The sequence below is a fragment of the Xenopus tropicalis genome, chromosome 8, assembly GCF_000004195.4.
Source record: "Xenopus tropicalis strain Nigerian chromosome 8, UCB_Xtro_10.0, whole genome shotgun sequence".
NCBI lineage: Eukaryota > Metazoa > Chordata > Amphibia > Anura > Pipidae > Xenopus > Xenopus tropicalis.
In genome coordinates, this window is record NC_030684.2 from 101,074,624 (window position 1) to 101,090,945 (window position 16,322).

The 16,322-nt window shown below is 39.6% G+C and overlaps 2 protein-coding genes across 2 annotated transcripts in view; one reads left to right on the forward strand and one right to left on the reverse strand.

Annotated features, from left to right (window-relative positions):
* Positions 1–1,245, reverse strand: part of mthfd1 (methylenetetrahydrofolate dehydrogenase (NADP+ dependent) 1, methenyltetrahydrofolate cyclohydrolase, formyltetrahydrofolate synthetase) — a gene marked incomplete at its 3' end in the record, with an annotated part of 37,866 nt that extends 36,621 nt beyond the window's left edge. The window contains 1 exon segment of the mRNA NM_001008006.1: positions 1,021–1,245. Within this exon segment, the coding sequence (NP_001008007.1) occupies positions 1,021–1,058 (38 nt within the window). The 5' untranslated portion in view covers positions 1,059–1,245.
* Positions 1,246–7,317: 6,072 nt separating this feature from the next.
* The window catches only part of LOC100488825 (coiled-coil domain-containing protein 170), a 28,980-nt gene continuing 19,975 nt past the window's right edge, over positions 7,318–16,322 (forward strand). The window contains exons 1-4 of the mRNA XM_002933715.5: positions 7,318–7,598; positions 9,064–9,122; positions 10,535–10,580; positions 15,933–16,061. Of these exons, the coding sequence (XP_002933761.3) occupies positions 7,485–7,598; positions 9,064–9,122; positions 10,535–10,580; positions 15,933–16,061 (348 nt within the window). The 5' untranslated portion in view covers positions 7,318–7,484. The remainder of the gene's footprint in view (positions 7,599–9,063; positions 9,123–10,534; positions 10,581–15,932; positions 16,062–16,322) is intronic.

The window sequence follows — 16,322 nt, forward strand, 5'->3', positions numbered from 1 at the left end:
TTGGAGTAAAGCTGTCTGTGCTTCCAAAACTTGCTTCCAAAACAGAAATTTCTAATTTGACACCTACTTTGAGGCCACTGGGAGCAACATGTTGCTCACACCCACTGTACTAGTTGATCAGCTGCATTACCTGAACTCAAAATATATTTTAGCATTTCTTATAATATTGTGCAGGATCTTCTGTTATTTCTGGCTATTTTGCCTTACACTGGAGGGGTCAGGTCACTGACAAGAATCAGAAAGGATCCTGTTTGACATGTTCTACCCATTCTGGCTCAGTTGTTTACCTTTCCTATGCCTTGTATCAAAGAGCACAGAGTAATCCACATATCAAAGGTTCCCTGAGCCTGTCCATCTGAAGGCAGTTATTTTTTCCAAATATCTTTATTTAATAGATAATAAATATGACAGCAGCCAGCTGTACAAGCTAAAATAATAACTATTACTACAGGAAGCATGGTAATTACAGGCAACGCACATTGTACCCTTCAATTGTGTCTATATTCCATAATCAGTGAAAAAAGCCAGTCAGATGACAGTGTGATCCAGTCCATACCCAACATATTTCCAAGATAAGTGATTTTCTGACAGACGATAAAACCAACTTCAATGCTGTGAGTTATTCTGCAAATACTGTCATAAATGCATATGGCACTGGAATTATAACTTGGTTTTAACCCATTCTGCTCCCCACAGGTTTAATTCCCACCTGGCATACTTACCATGGGTTATGGCTAATCAGCTTGAGAGCTCAAGGCTATATGGCTCATAGATTGGGACTTGGGCAGAGAGCCACAAGATTTGCAGAAAAGCTTCAGCTTTATCTCGTTGTCATACAATCTATTTCTAAGAAGTCCTGCAGCAGCTGGGTGTTCCGCTTGGGCCAAGCATTGCTTGATGGTTCCATGCCTAGAGAGAATGCTTAACCCCTCCACCCCACATGACTGGCCACTCTGTGCGGGCTCAGTAGCGCTGCAGCCCGGGACATGCATGAGGCTGCGCCATTTAGCCTGCACTCACCCGGAGACTACTTTACCACTGAGGATTTCCGCAGGCATTCTGGCTAATGTCGTGCTGCTCCGGCCCCACGCAGATTTCACCCACGAAGCTCCGATGATGCGGGACGGTAGCCCAGTGCGTACAAGTGCAGCCCGCTGCTCCCTCACCCTCGTGGTGCAAAGTTTCACGCAACTTCCTCAAAGCATGCGCGACCTCCAGGGGGCGGAGCCTCAGGGCTGAGAGGCGGTGTGATAAGCCTGCGTAGGTACACTGCGTTAAAGATGTTGCGTATTGCCATGTTGGTGCAACTTTTTTCAACGCCCAGTCATACCTTATTATCGTACAAGTCAGTGACGCATTCTGTAGCCTGGGCTGTATGTGCAAGTTGTTCGGACTGAGCCAAGTCAAATAATTCGGTGAAAATTAGCAAAGGTGATGCTGCCAAGTATCCTGTGTGACTGGAAGGAGCTGGTTAAAGCAATGCTGTCATGGGAAAACATGTTTTTTTTCAAAATGCATCAGTTAATAGAGCTTCTCCCACAGAATCCTGCATTGGAATCATGTTTTCAAAAACAGATTTTTTTTTATATTTAATTTTGAAATTTCACATGGGACAGCTGTATTATTCATTTCCTGGGCGCCACAGCAAGATAGCAGCTCCCAGTAGATATCAGAATAGCACTCAATGGAAAGAAATCCAAGTCCTGCTTGGTACTCCTCCAGTTAAAGGAGAAGGAAAGGCTAAGTCACTTGGGGGTGCTAAAATGTTAGGCACCCCCAAGTGACTTTAACCGCTTACCTCGTACCCCGGGCTGGTGCCCCTGTTAGGAGAGAACAGCACCAGCCCAGGGTACCTGTAGCGAGCGCTTCCTACTTGCGCTGCTGCCGAATGTCCTGGACAATCGCATGCGCAGTAGAGTGAAAAGCTGACTTCTCTGTTAAAGTTCCGCTATTCACTCTATTGCGCATGCGCGCGCGGCGAGAAAGGAACAAGGAAGCGCTGGCAGCTACCCCGGGCTGGTGCTGTTCTAACGGGCACCAGCCCGGGGTAAAAGGTAGGCGATTAAAGTCACTTGGCCTAACATTTTGGCACCCCCAAGTGACTTTGCCTTTCCTTCTCCTTTAAATGGGAGAGAAACAATAGGTTATGTAAAAGCAGTTCTAATGTGTAGCAATGGCTCCTTCTGGAAGCTGAGGCACAATGCACTGAGATGGCTGCCTACATGCCAATATTACAACTGAAAAAACACATTTGTTGGTTCAAGAATAACATTTGAAATGGTACAGTGAATTGTTTGCTATGTAAACAGTATAGATTAGATTTAGAAATAAAAAATACACCATAAAAATCATCACAGTATCCTTTTAAAGCCCAACAGGGCCGGTTAGGGCAGAGGCACTGACTCGTGTGGAATTAGTAATGAAATCTTAAGTATATCCACAAGCTAAGAGATTTTTGTCATGGACTCTCTGGACCCAACAGCACAGATAGCAGCAAGCTGACCCCTGAGCACACACTGCAGTCTTCAGATGTCACCATGGAAATTTGCTTTAAATATTGCCAACAATTTATTAAACTGACACTAAATTATGATTATAATCCTAAATTATTCCCAATTTAGTAGACCAATTTTCCTTCAGTTTCAGTGTTATAATGTGGCACCAGACTGTCACGTATTGCTAAATGTAACAATTATTTTCTTCCACTGATTTCTGATGACAAATTGTTATATGCTTCAAAGAGCACAGAGTAATCCACAAAGAGCACAGAGTAATCCACATATCAAAGGTTCCCTGAGCCTGTCCATCTGAAGGCAGTTATTTTTTCCAAATATCTTTATTTAATAGATAATAAATATGACAGCAGCCAGCTGTACAAGCTAAAATAATAACTATTACTACAGGAAGCATGGTAATTACAGGCAACGCACATTGTACCCTTCAACTGTGTCTATATTCCATAATCAGTGAAAAAAGCCAGTCAGATGACAGTGTGATCCAGTCCATACCCAAGATATTTCCAAGATAAGTGATTTTCTGACTATAAAACCAACTTCAATGCTGTGTGTTATTCTGCAAATACTGTCATAAATGCATATGACACTGGAATTCTAACTTGGTTTTAACCCATTCTGCTCCCCCACAGGTTTCTGGGACACCTCTGGTTGCCCAAATTTCAACCCTAACCCTCCTGACCTAAGGGGGTCCTGTGGATCAGCTTGCACTTCACTACAGAGCACCATAAAAGGGCAGGGTTAGGGCAGAATATACAGTTTGGGCATGAATATACAGGTCCCCACAATATACAGTATTAGGCCAATGCTGTTCTCTGTACACTCCTTCAGTGCTGGTATCAGTCGCCTCCTCTCTGAATAAACCATGTATATTTCAAATGTGCAGGAAAAACACATAAAATATTGCAAAATGCAAAAATATATCTACCCGACACACAAGCATCATACTTTCTCCATGCACTATATGCAACAACATCGTTTTCTGATGAACTGATTTCATATGCTTATAACACCAATTTCTCCCATTCTCGATACATTGTCTCTCCACTAATGGCATGTAGTTGAAGCCCCCAATTGAGTAAACCATTCCCGTGTCATTAAATTCAGTTGTGGAAAGTGCATCAGATACTGCAAAACACAATAATTTTCCCGATGCGCTGATATCTGCTGCTTATTTTCTGACATGCTCCATTCACTTAAATTCTGACCCTACTCTATGCATGCAATTTTACTATGGGAGATAAAGGCAAAATATATCTGGAAATGCTGCAATGTTGCAAAACGCTACACTTTGGGGCACATTTACTAATCCACGAACGTCCGAAAAGTGTCAGAATGCGTTTTTTCGTAATGATTGGTATTTTGCGATTTTTTTCGTAATTTGTCGCGACTTTTTCGTAGCCGTTAAAACTTTTTCGTAAATTGTCGTGACTTTTTCGTACCGTTACGACTTGCGCGAATTGTCGCAACTTTTTCGTAGCCGTCGCGCCGAGTATGAAAGTTTCGGATTCATTCAAGCTTCAGTATCGTGACTTTCCTTGGGCCAGGTTGGAGCTGCAGAGTGCCATTGAGTCCTATGGGAGGCTTCCAAAATCATGCAAAGTCTGAAAGTTTCGCCCGCCGTTTACGAGCGCTCAATACGAAAAAGTCACGACAATATATGAGCAAATCGTAACGCTTACGGAAAAGTTGCAACAATTCGCGCAAGTTGTAACGGCTACGAAAAAGTCGTAACGTCGACGAAAAAATCGCAAAAAATACGAAAAAGTCGCAAAATGTTCGTTTCCAATCCGAATTTTTCCCATTCGGATTTGTGGATTAGTAAATTAGCCCCTTTGTGTTAAATATTTGGAAGAAAGGCTAAAGTTTTTGACATTGGTGCTGATGGCACTTAATATGTATAACCAACTCATAAGTTAAGTTTAATGCCAAGGATGGACAAGAGCACAGAGAATGCAATAGCTTCTTTTTAAAAAAATGGGATACATATGTGCAAAACTTTATTTTTGGGTTGTAGTTTAAAACCTGCAAGTCAGAGGGATCAGTCACATGATTAGGGATCTATAAATATTGCAAGTGTAGGTCTGCCTGCCTGGTTGTGACCCTTAGCACAGAATAAAGGCAACACTGTGACAGTGACCCTTTGCACAGAATGCAAGGGTTATACTGATCCTAACTGTATAATACTAGCACAATAATCTTTGTGATCCTTGGCACATTATATAACCAAAATGGCACTATGAAGTAAAAAAAAATATTGTCTTTGCATGAGCTTTTTATCTATCTGATCCCTATGTTACTCTGTGATGGGGCTGCCATATTTGTGCAGCAGTAGGCCGTTAGCATTAGAAGCTATAAGGGCTCTGATACACGGGGAGATTAGTCGCCCGCTACAAAACTCCCTTGTTGGGGGCGACTAATCTCCCCGATATGACATCCCACCGGTGAAAATGTAAATCGCTGGTGGGATGGCATACGCGGCGGCGCGATTTGCCCTGGCCGCATATGCCACCCCTCCGGCAATTTACATTTTCGCCGGTGGGATGTCCTATATGGGAGTTTAGTCGCCCCAACAAAGGAGATTTGTCTCAGGCGACTTATCTCCCCGTGTACCAGAGCCCTAACTGACAGGTTGAGAAGGGACAGTCAGGTTGAAAAAACAGTCAGGTTTAGGAACTTCAAGTAACAATTACAAAAGCAGTGCTATCAGCACAAAACTACATGACCTATAGGTAACTTTAATGTACATTATTATTTGAAGAGTAGTTTTTCAAGGTATTCCCAGAGGCATTCACTTTAAGGTATTTAAGGCATTCCCAGATCTTGTGAAGGAAACCAGCATCCTGCATACCACATCTCACACATTTCCCTTTCTCCAGTCTACCCATCATTTTAACTGATCCACTCTCTAGTCTAGTCTCTAGTCTCATGAAGACACAGGGGGGGATTAGTCACCACAACCAGGGCCGTTGCTGGCCAAATGGGTGCCCTAAGCAGAAATTTACTTTTGTGCCCCCTCCCCCAAATATTACGGAAGTAAAAATAAAATAATAAAAAAAAACACCTACTATAGGGGCCAAAATAGAACTTTATCCAAATAAAAGTAAATAGACGGTACCCCCTCATACAAAGCGCCCCCAATTGACCCCATAGACAGTAGCCCCCACACACAGTGCCCCCAATAGCCCCCATAGACAATGCCCCCATAGTAAGTGCCCCCAATTGCCACCATAGACAGTAGACCCATAAACAGTAGTCCCCCGTACACAGTAGCCCCCCCCCTTACACAGTAACCCCCGCCGTACACAGCCACTCCTTCTGCGGCTCTGCTCCTTTTGCAGCAGCGACAGGCCCTTTTATAAGGTTGCGCCCCATGCGTATGACGTCACACATACCACAGGGCGCAACCTTATAAAAGGGCATGTCACCGCCGCACAAGTTGCAGAGCAGCAGAAGAAGTCGACGGTAGGGTACAGGCAGCGCATCTCGCTGTGCTTGATTGTTCAATGAATGTACCGAAATGCGGGACATTGATTGAACTATCCAGGACAGCGGGATGCGCTATAAAAACTGGGACAGTTGGGGGGTATGTTATAATATATAAAAACAATTTTTTTGAGCAGCTGGGATGGTGACCCCCTGGGAGTTGGTGCCCTACGCATACTGCATACTCTGCGTATAGGGAGCGGCGGTACTGGCCACAACTAATTAGCGAGCCGCAAACAACGTGCAGTTAGTTGTGGAGAGTAACTTAGAAGGGTATATAAATCAAACTGAGCATAAATTGCATGTTATAGCTGAACATAATTAAACAATTGGACTTCCTGACAGTTATGTTTGGGGTTTAGTTGATCTAGCACCACAAAGGAAATTCAGCAATGGTTATAAGAATTTGGGTAGGTATAGCATTTTTTGATAGCATTTTAAATTTACAACAGTGCAAAAGAGCTCTTTTGGACTTAGTCAGGATTTGATCTAGATTATCTGGTATGTCAGTGAGTTTTCCTTGCTTCAACTAGATGATATTGCTTGAAATTAAGGATGCCCCAAATCCAGGATTCGGTTCTGGATTCTGCCTTTTTTGGCAGGATTCAGATTTGGCCGAATCCACGCTTTTGATTGAACCAAATCCGAATCCTAAAAATCATGTGACTTTCAAAAATTTTAACCTATAACCCAATCTAATTATCATATGCAAATTAGGATTCAGTTCGGTATTCAGTCGAATCTTTTACTAAGGATTTGGGGTTTAGCTGAACCTGAAAAAAGCGAGATCCCAGACACAGACCTTAAATGAGTACTGGATTAATGAGTTCTGCATTTATGAAGGGCATGTGGGGATGGAAGCACATGGGCATTGGAAATGGACCTTATTGTTTTAAATTGTTTTATAGCATGCAGCCTATTAACTGAAATGCTTCATATTTGGTGGTTTTGGCAAGCAAGATCTTTCCATAATTTTGCTTATGGTTTAGGACTCCTTAAACCAAAATCAAATAGGATTTTGTTGCCAATAGCATAGATTTATTCAGGCAAAGTTACCATTAAGTAAGGTCCAGCCTTTCTAGTGCAAAGAAAATGCAAACCAGTAAAACATTATTTACAATGTAGAATGATTAGGATTGTATGCTTATTGTATCCCTTGGATACTTTGCTGAACATTGGGTATGAGTGGATATATTGCAGAATTTTACTGTACATGCAGTGCATGTTATTTTGTGAATGAATGTGTGCTTGCAACTTGTTCCTAGTGACATGTTACTACAACAATTATGTGCAAAGCCAGTGTTTTGTTGGTGCCCTTAGGAACTAGGCACACCTTCTCTGCTCATAACAGAAACCTATATTGCACAGGACAACTCACCTGGGAATGTTCCTGTGTTTTGGCAAAACAGAGAGAAACAGAGGAGCTTGAAAGAAAGGCACAGCTAAGAAGATTTTCAGTTCACTTGTGCTGTGCAGCCTGTAAATATGTCAGGTCCATACAGCTTCCTAAATCAGGATGACATCGAGAAGTTATTTGAGCATAATACATCACCCAGTAGATCACAGACAAAATTCACAGGTTCTCGCAGATCTCAAGAGGTAATGTGCCATTTCCATTGTGTTTAACACTATTCCTTTTTTAAAAAGTGTGCATTGCTGTACCTGTGTTAAAATGTATATGCATTTATTACAATGGAATACCTGAAAAAATATTACATATGTTAACAGAAGTACACTGTGGTAGAGTATTGTTAACCTGAAATTCTACAGTACTAATACTGTCAAGTATTCTCTGTTAAGGTCAGTAGAAGTCATCAAGAAATGATTTGGGGCCTCAGATTCATGCACCATCAACCTGAAAGGGGAAGTGGAAAGTATCAAAGTTAAAAAAAAATCTAGTTTATAAACACAATGGAATTGAGTCCTGTATGAGATTATTCTCATAGAAATTATTCTGGCACAGTACTATAGAAAAGGAGAAGACCTATGCACAAAAAAACTAAGACATAACATGCACTTTGGATTGCTATTTATCTGACTACCAGAGATTAGCAAATGCTTGCTAAAACAAATACAGATAGCATTAACAAACAAGCAGATAAGTTACTGTGGCACACCACACATATATGTTAAGGTGCCCATACACATGGTGGGTTATATATGGTTACCATATATAACCCACCATGCATGTGGCTTCACTTTTATAGCCAGAGTGGATTTTGGCGTGAAAACGCCAAAGTAGGAATTTTCACACTGAAAAGTCAGCCATGTCCACAGCCTTAAGGGGCTGGCGCCTCAGTTTGGAGACCTCTTATCTAATGGTAAGAAATGAATGGTATCTGTCACAGAAACAGAGATAACAATGGGCAGAATGGAGTAAGGGCTCTGGCACACGGGGGAGATTAGTCGCCCGTGATTAACTCCCTGTTCGCGGGCGACTAATCTCCCCGAGTTGCCTACCCCTGCCATCCCACCGGCGAACATGTAAGTCGCCGGCGGGATGGCAGACGCGGCGGCGCGATTTAGCGCAAATTGCCGAAAAAGACTCGCAAAGTCGCCCGCGAACAGGGAGTTAATCGCGGGCGACTAATCTCCCCCGTGTGCCAGAGCCCTAAAAGGCTGAGATCCTGAGCTGAGATCTTTTCAGCACAATGCCTTAGGGCTCTGGCACACGGGGGAGATTAGTCGCCCGCGATTAACTCCCTGTTCGCGGGCGACTAATCTCCCTGAGTTGCCTACCCCTGCCATCCCACCGGCGAACATGTAAGTCGCCGGCCCCAGGGCCAAAAGATTGAATTAGCCTGCATGTTCCCCGATATCACCCACCCATAGGTGGGGATATCTGGTGAAGATCCGCTTGCTTGGCGATCTCGCCAAGCGAACAAATCTTTACGTGTATGGGGACTTTTAGGCACCTACCTGCTCTGTTTTCATATTGTCCTGCAAATAGCCATAAAAGTTTAGAAACCACAATTCTTGATTCTTGTTTATCAGTTACTAAAAGAAGAATATACAGTATGTAAATGACAATAGCTAGTAAGTTACATATCTATCTCTATTTCAGCTTCAAGAGAAGGAGAGTTTATATGCTAATGACGAAGACAGATTTCCAACAAATGCAAGGTAGCTGATCAATATTCATACCTTGTAGATTATCATTTATTTCCCAGTATTCAAGAATTTTCTGTTTGGTACTGTGTAGAACTGACTGTCAAGGAACTATAAAGGCAATGAGAATCTTTGTATATTTCTTAGTGTTTAAACAAATTTGCCTTAAAAGAGTTAAAGTTGCATCTGCTCACTCTCTTTATTTACCATGCAAAATGGCACCTGGTTGGAAGAGAGCCCAGATATGGGAATCTTTGCTGAGAACTGCTCTTCCACTATTCTCCCACTGTCGATGACCTTGTGCCAGCTTCTTTCACTGTTCTGTAAAAACATTTAGCATTTAGCAGTTACAGGCCATATCAGTTCAATCACTACAATTATTCTATTGTTCCAGGCATTTACAATTTTGGTCAATGAAAGGGCCTGTCTGCCAAGCTAGAAATCACCCCATGTGCCATTGCCCTTATTCTGATGTTACACTAGGCATTTTTCCCTCCTTCAATAGGCAATATGCACTCAAATTAGAACATGAGACAGCATGGCTATGCATTGCTGAGTGTAAGGAATATCTTTTGATGCAAGCAGCTTTAATGAATGGGAAATGTGTGCAATTGCATTGCGCTTTATTACATAAATGCCCCCTTGAATGTTTCAGTACTGTGCTGTGGCTGCTTAGGCTGAAGCTCGGTCATAGCAAACTCTCATAGACCTGTGTCCCACCTTGAGTTTGCCCGCCATAAAGCTGTTAAAACAGCCTTCCTTGACCATCATTGTTTTCTAATCAAAATAATGGAAAACACTGTACCACAGACAGTCCCTTTCTCTTATTCATGGTTTTCCTGTGCAGCAGTCAAGTTATCTCATAACCTGTAAAATAAAAGCTCTGTGTCTTTGATAATCATTGTAACATATCCTTATTTAACATAGTGAATAAAAATCAAATTAAAGGAGACGTCAACTCAGAATATAATATTTTGCCTAATAGAAGAAAACAAAATTCTTAGCAACTTTGCAATATACATTCATTACAATTGTGATGGCTTTTGAGTCATTTGTATATATAATTGCTCCTACAAAGCAGTACTTGTCTTCCCTTTTCTATTCTCTGCCCTGGTGGCTCTGGCATTTGAAACAATGTAACAAGCGCCAGCAGATTTTACAGCCCTGACTTGCCGATGGAGCCTGGCTTTTGCAACATTGTTTAAAAAGTAAAACCAGGAGTTCAGCGAATGCTGCTTTTTTTTTAGCAATTACATTCACAAATAACTTTTAAAGCACTAAATGTTTTAATAAATCCATATTAGAAAGTTGCTTAGAATTATGTTTTCTTTTATTAGGAAAGAAAAAATATTTTGGGGGTTGACATGTCCTTTAAATGCTGTAGTTGTAAATTGTACAAATAAAATGTTATCTTTTGCAAATTACAGGCACTTCCCTGGTAACAGAGTTTTTGACAGCCTTGGAGAAGTCACAGTAAGTGAGCATGTTTAGTCTATATTCACTCATGTACATTTATCTGTTAGAGATGAAGAAAGGCCCAGGATTGCTCCTAAGATTTCCATGGGCAAGAAATACCATGAAGAGTGTATCGTCCGAACAAAATTGCTTTTCTTAGCATCTGGAGCACAAACCTAGTGCATGGTGCTTGTACTTAATGCCTCCACTATGTAGGGAGTACTACACTGTAAATTAATAGAACTAGGCAGGTGGGGTTTTCAATTAGTGATATTACTAATCACATTGAAGCTCATTTTTGACATTGGTGGTGCCAACTGAGCTGGGTATAAATCACAAAAACAATTTTTGGTGAGTGTATAGTGCTCCAGTAATCTGATATACATGTGCTGTATACTTTTGATTGGGCTTTTAATGCACTTTATCTACCAGTGTATGGTACATCAGTTTTGGGGGAAATGAAGAGGAGGAGCAGCTCCTCTTTGCTTTCCACTTTTATGAGCTTCAAGTTGGCTGCCAAAATGAACAGAACAGTAGTAAGGTGCCCAATGGTCTGATTGATACCATATGAGGTTGAACTGTTTATGACAGCCTCTGGAGCAGGATATGTTTTTTGACAAAGATTGCTTTAAGGGTAGGGCAGTGAGGATATTTATCCAACTCAGAAAGATCACAGAAAAGCATCAGGCCAAAATCCTTGGATGGAAAGCTATAATTTACCTTGCCTTTTTCTCAAATTGTGGCCCCTAACTTTCATACATTGTTTCGGGGCCCTTCTTTTTCTTTGAACTAGGGAGGTTTGAAAAAAAATATACTGTATCATACACAAACAGTTGGGCCCTACTATAAATATGGTCTAAAAGAAAAGGTGTGCCAGGAGGAAAGTGCAGAACATCATTTTGATAAGAGTTCTTTTAAGCCAGTATGCCAACCTGTACAGTCTTCCTTTCTGTGGGTTTCCACCAGACACCAAAATAATTTCATTTCAACAACCATACTTAGATTGTAAGCTCTACAGAGCAGGGACCTCCTTCCTTCTGTGTTTTATATGTATTTATTGTATTTATTATAATACCTGTCCTTCTTGTGTGTAATTTTGTATATTACAGGTATGGGATCCGTTATCCAGAAACCCGATATCCAGAAAACTCTGAATTATGAAAAACCTGTCTCTCATAGACTCCATTTTAATCAAATAATTCAGATGTTTAAAATTGACTTCCTTTTTCTTTGTAAAAATAAAACAGTGCTTTGTATTTGATCCCAACGAAGATATAATTAATCCTTATTGGATGCAAAATAATCCTATTGGGTATAATTAATGTTTTATTGATTTTTTAGTAGACTTAAGGTATGAAGATCCAAATGACAGAAAGACCCCTTATCCGGTATACCCTTAGTGCCGAGCATTCTGTATAATGTGTCCTATACCTGTACAGGTATAGGACCCTGTACAGGTATTGGACCCATTATCCAGAATGCTCAGGACCAAGGGTATTCCGGATAAGGGGTCTTTCTGTAATTTGGATCTTAATACCTTAAGTCTACTAAAAAATTAATAAAACATTCATTGAACCTAACAGGATTGTTTTGCATCCAATAAGGATTATTTATATCTTAGTTGGGATCGATTACAAGGTACTGTTCTATTACTACAGACAAAAGGAAATCAGTTTTAAAATTCTGAATTATTTGATTAAAATGGAGTCTATGGGAGATGGGCTTTCTGTAATTCGGAGCTTTCTGGATAACGGGTTTCCAGATAAGGGATCCCATACATGATAAATACAGTTATACATACATACATACCACATAAGATTGTGCTCACATTCCGCTGATGGGACTTTTGCGATACATTGTAATTTTTAGAAACCATACAAACAATACAAAATGTAACCCAGAATGGAGTCATTACTAGACACCAGACACAAATGTTGCTGTTTCTGAATTTTCCTGCAGTTTCCAAATTTGTTTGTTAAAGCACAATGGGACAGATTTGCTTATCACTGGTACCTACACTTGATTATTTTGGTGGTCCAGCCAGGTGTAAAGGTGTAAATGTGCTATATAAATATTGCCATTCCCTTGCTACACAGTTGTGTTAATATGGTAAAGATGAAATTGCCTGTTTTATTAAAGAAGTATATTTTGGCAAAGAAGTATATTTTGGCTGTAATATCTGTGAGTTGTTTCACTGAAACTTCCTGTTCTTGCCCACATCCTCTATAAAACCTATATTAATTAACATGGCATAGAACTGTGACACACACAAGTTTAAAGAAAATTGCTCACTGAATAGAAATTTGTATCCATCACATGCAGTAACTGCTTCCAAGCTATTCATTTCTCTCATGCAGACTCAATTATGTTTTGACTAAAAAACACAAACCTTTCTGAAATGAAACACACTACATATGTGCATAAACAAAGGGGAACTAAAAAAGTGTTTTCTTGCAAATAACATGAAAATGTAATTCTAATCAACATTTTTCAATTAATAGTTTTTTCTTGATTGTTAGCATATTTATGAAAAATCGCATTAACTCGTGCGTAAAAAAACTCCATTGCAATAAAAATCTCCTTCATTTTTACAAATGTAATTGTTTAAAAACTAAAATAGCTTAAATGTTGAAAAAAACATTTCCCATTGGCTTCTGTAGAAGCTCTTCAGTTTTTAGCTGCCACATTTTTGACTTGTTCTGAAAAGTTCAAAATATTTTAATGAATTAAAATTTATAATAAATAGTTTCCTAAGCCTAAGGCAATGTAAATATAGGCAGCTCTTTGCTGGTTGTTTAAATTTGGCCATGTCTACTATTGCTAACTGAAAGAAATTCTAATTTCAGCCAAATAATATACATTAATTAAAGAAATTCAATGACTATTTGTAAATTTATTTGGTATTAAGCATTGCCTGCCAAACACATTTCCCCCATAACTTCAGGGCCATGCAGGGAGTTGTGTAAACATGCGTAACATGAACGCACTTGCGCATGGTAGCCAATCAAATGCAGTGAGGATTGTGTCATTTCTGGTGCTTGACATTTAAAATGACTTTGCATGTGATTCTTTTTGTGCAAGTCTGCTTTGCCATTTAACTTGCTGTGGGAAACCTGGTATTACCCCACATATTCAGGGTGGCGGTAACTCTGGGGTTCCATAGTGTCAATATGTGCAATTGTGCATGATTCAGCAGAAGAGGCAGGACATGATTAGATGCTAATTGCTTTAATGAATGTCATCAATAAGCCCAACATAAGCATCAATTTTAGCACAACTGCGTTTGCGCTGTGTCTGTAATTGGGCCTTTTGGTGTTCCCCCCACACAGTCTGGGACTTATAACTTGTTGAAGGTACAGGTATCGGACCCCTTATCCGGAAACCCGTTATCCAGAAAGCTCCGAATTACGGAATGCCCATCTCCCATAGACTCCATTTTAAGCAAATAATTCAGAATTTTAAAACTGATTTCCTTTTTCTATGTAGAAATAAAACAGAACCTTGTAATTGATTCCAACTAAGATATAATTAATCCTTATTGGATGCAAAACAATCCTATTGGGTTTAATTAATGTTTTATTGATTTTTTAGTAGACTTAAGGCATTGAGATCCAAATTACGGAAAGACCCCTTATCCGGAATACCCTTGGTCCCGAGCATTCTGGATAATGGGTCCTATACCTGTATTAGGAACTGTGATTTTCAACAACTGGAGAGTCTGGGTTAAATATAAACAATGTAAGTTTATAGGCAAGTCTTTTTGACTCACTAATATAAAAAAAAGGCTGTTGTTCTATTCGTAAAACTTTAGTAAAAATGTATTTAGCGTAGGTGCTCAGAATTTTTTTAAAAAGGGCACAACATTCCAACATGTATTGGCTGCGCTTAGATTTATTTCACCTTAGTGGTATACTGCAAATTCTTCTCCAATTCTAAATGCATGAAAGGAAAGTATCTATCTAACGAGGCTGTTACACAGCTACTGATAGTTGAGCCTAGGAGTTAGGTGGCACAGTTTGTAAAGTAATTTACATCTCATATTTTAAATTGTACAGCACAGTTTGCTTTGCATTTGCATTGGATAAATATTTTACTTCTAGTGTATGATCAACAGAGGGAGCTCTTGTAATTTAAATGAAGTTTAAAAAAAATCAAAATGTTAAAACTTCAAAAACACAAATTTTTTTTGTGAATTTAGCAGTTCAAGGTTATACCTCAGCCATAATATCTAGCCGTTAAGCCTGGTGGATTAGTACAACTGGAAAAAAGAACATTTTCTACCCAATTTATCATTCAAGTACATATTAAATTTAGCTCTACCATCATCTTTTATTCTACTCTCTCCAGTTAGAGGGGAAAGCACCACAGCAGAGTCTTTCTCCTTTCCATAAGACAAATGTCTCTGTACTTGTAACAGGGCAGTATATGATTAATATATATATACAGTATATATATATATTATAAATATACAGTATATATATATATATATTTGACAATGGGAAATATAACTTTATTTCTAATTGGATAATAATAAAGAAACCCTAAAAAGGCCAAATATACCTATTATAAAACCACTTATCATAAACCACTTAACAAATTAATCATAATAAATAATAATTATTATTTACATATTTAATCCACCAATAAAATGTTTAGGTATGTCATACACAGAACTAGAAGTAGGCTGACAAGGGCACAACAGACAGGGTGTTACAATTTGTACCCCCCCAAAAATCCATTGCTCAAATATGTTGTAGTGAGTGGGTGCAGCTTGCAGATGAGCTGCTGGGGGTTGAAGGAGGATGTTGATGTGAGATGGGTATGTGAGATGGGTGGAAAACAAGGGGGATTCTATTGTATCAAATTCTTAAGGAAAGGGGGGCCTTGTGCGCCAGTACCTGTAGGCGCAGCTTTGTTTATACTGCATGGTACGATACTCATAATAAACTGATGAGCACATGTTTTGGTGTATAAGGGTGTATTTATAGCTTGTGCTACCCTAAGCAATGCAGAAGATGGAGCCCCTAGCTTCTGGAAAATCTTCAACCCAAATATTTTCCCTCACCCATTCTAACTTCCTTGATATTTCCCATTCTAATCCTACCCTTAATAATGGACCTTACAAGATAATTATTTAATAGAGACTTGTAAATAAAAAAAAAAACATACTGTTCAAATGGGACTGGTCGTGGAATTAAGATTTATACATGCTGTTACTCCTTTTAAAGATAGTATGGGTTTGCCATAAGCCATTGCCTTCTCTTCTCACTCACTGCTGCTGGAGCTGTATTGGACTTTGAAGCGCGTAGCATGGTATCCAGTTCAGTAGTTTCAGTAGTTTCTAATTGTGCACTTTGTACTTTATTTTAGATACCTTATGACCCAGAGTTGGAATTCTCATCTTCTAGAGATCAACTTATGCACTACAGAAGGGCTGCAGAGGCTTCACATAGTGAATATGCCGCCTTGCTGGTGAAAAATAATAGTCTGCAAGCTGAGGTATGGTACATAGATCCACCTTGCTTTTATTATAAATACTAATATGTACACTATTAGTTCATTTATTTATAAATTAAATGTGCAGCACAAAGTGCAATAATGGATGTAGAATTGTGTTTGTCAATAAGACATACACTACAGTGCTTGCTGCTTGTGGATGTGCAGATTGAACAGTGTGTTAGTAAGGGGGCATGCAAGTGGACACTCCCTTATTCTCATCCTGTGGTGTTCTCTGTTCCCTGAATGTTTGGCTTAATGGAA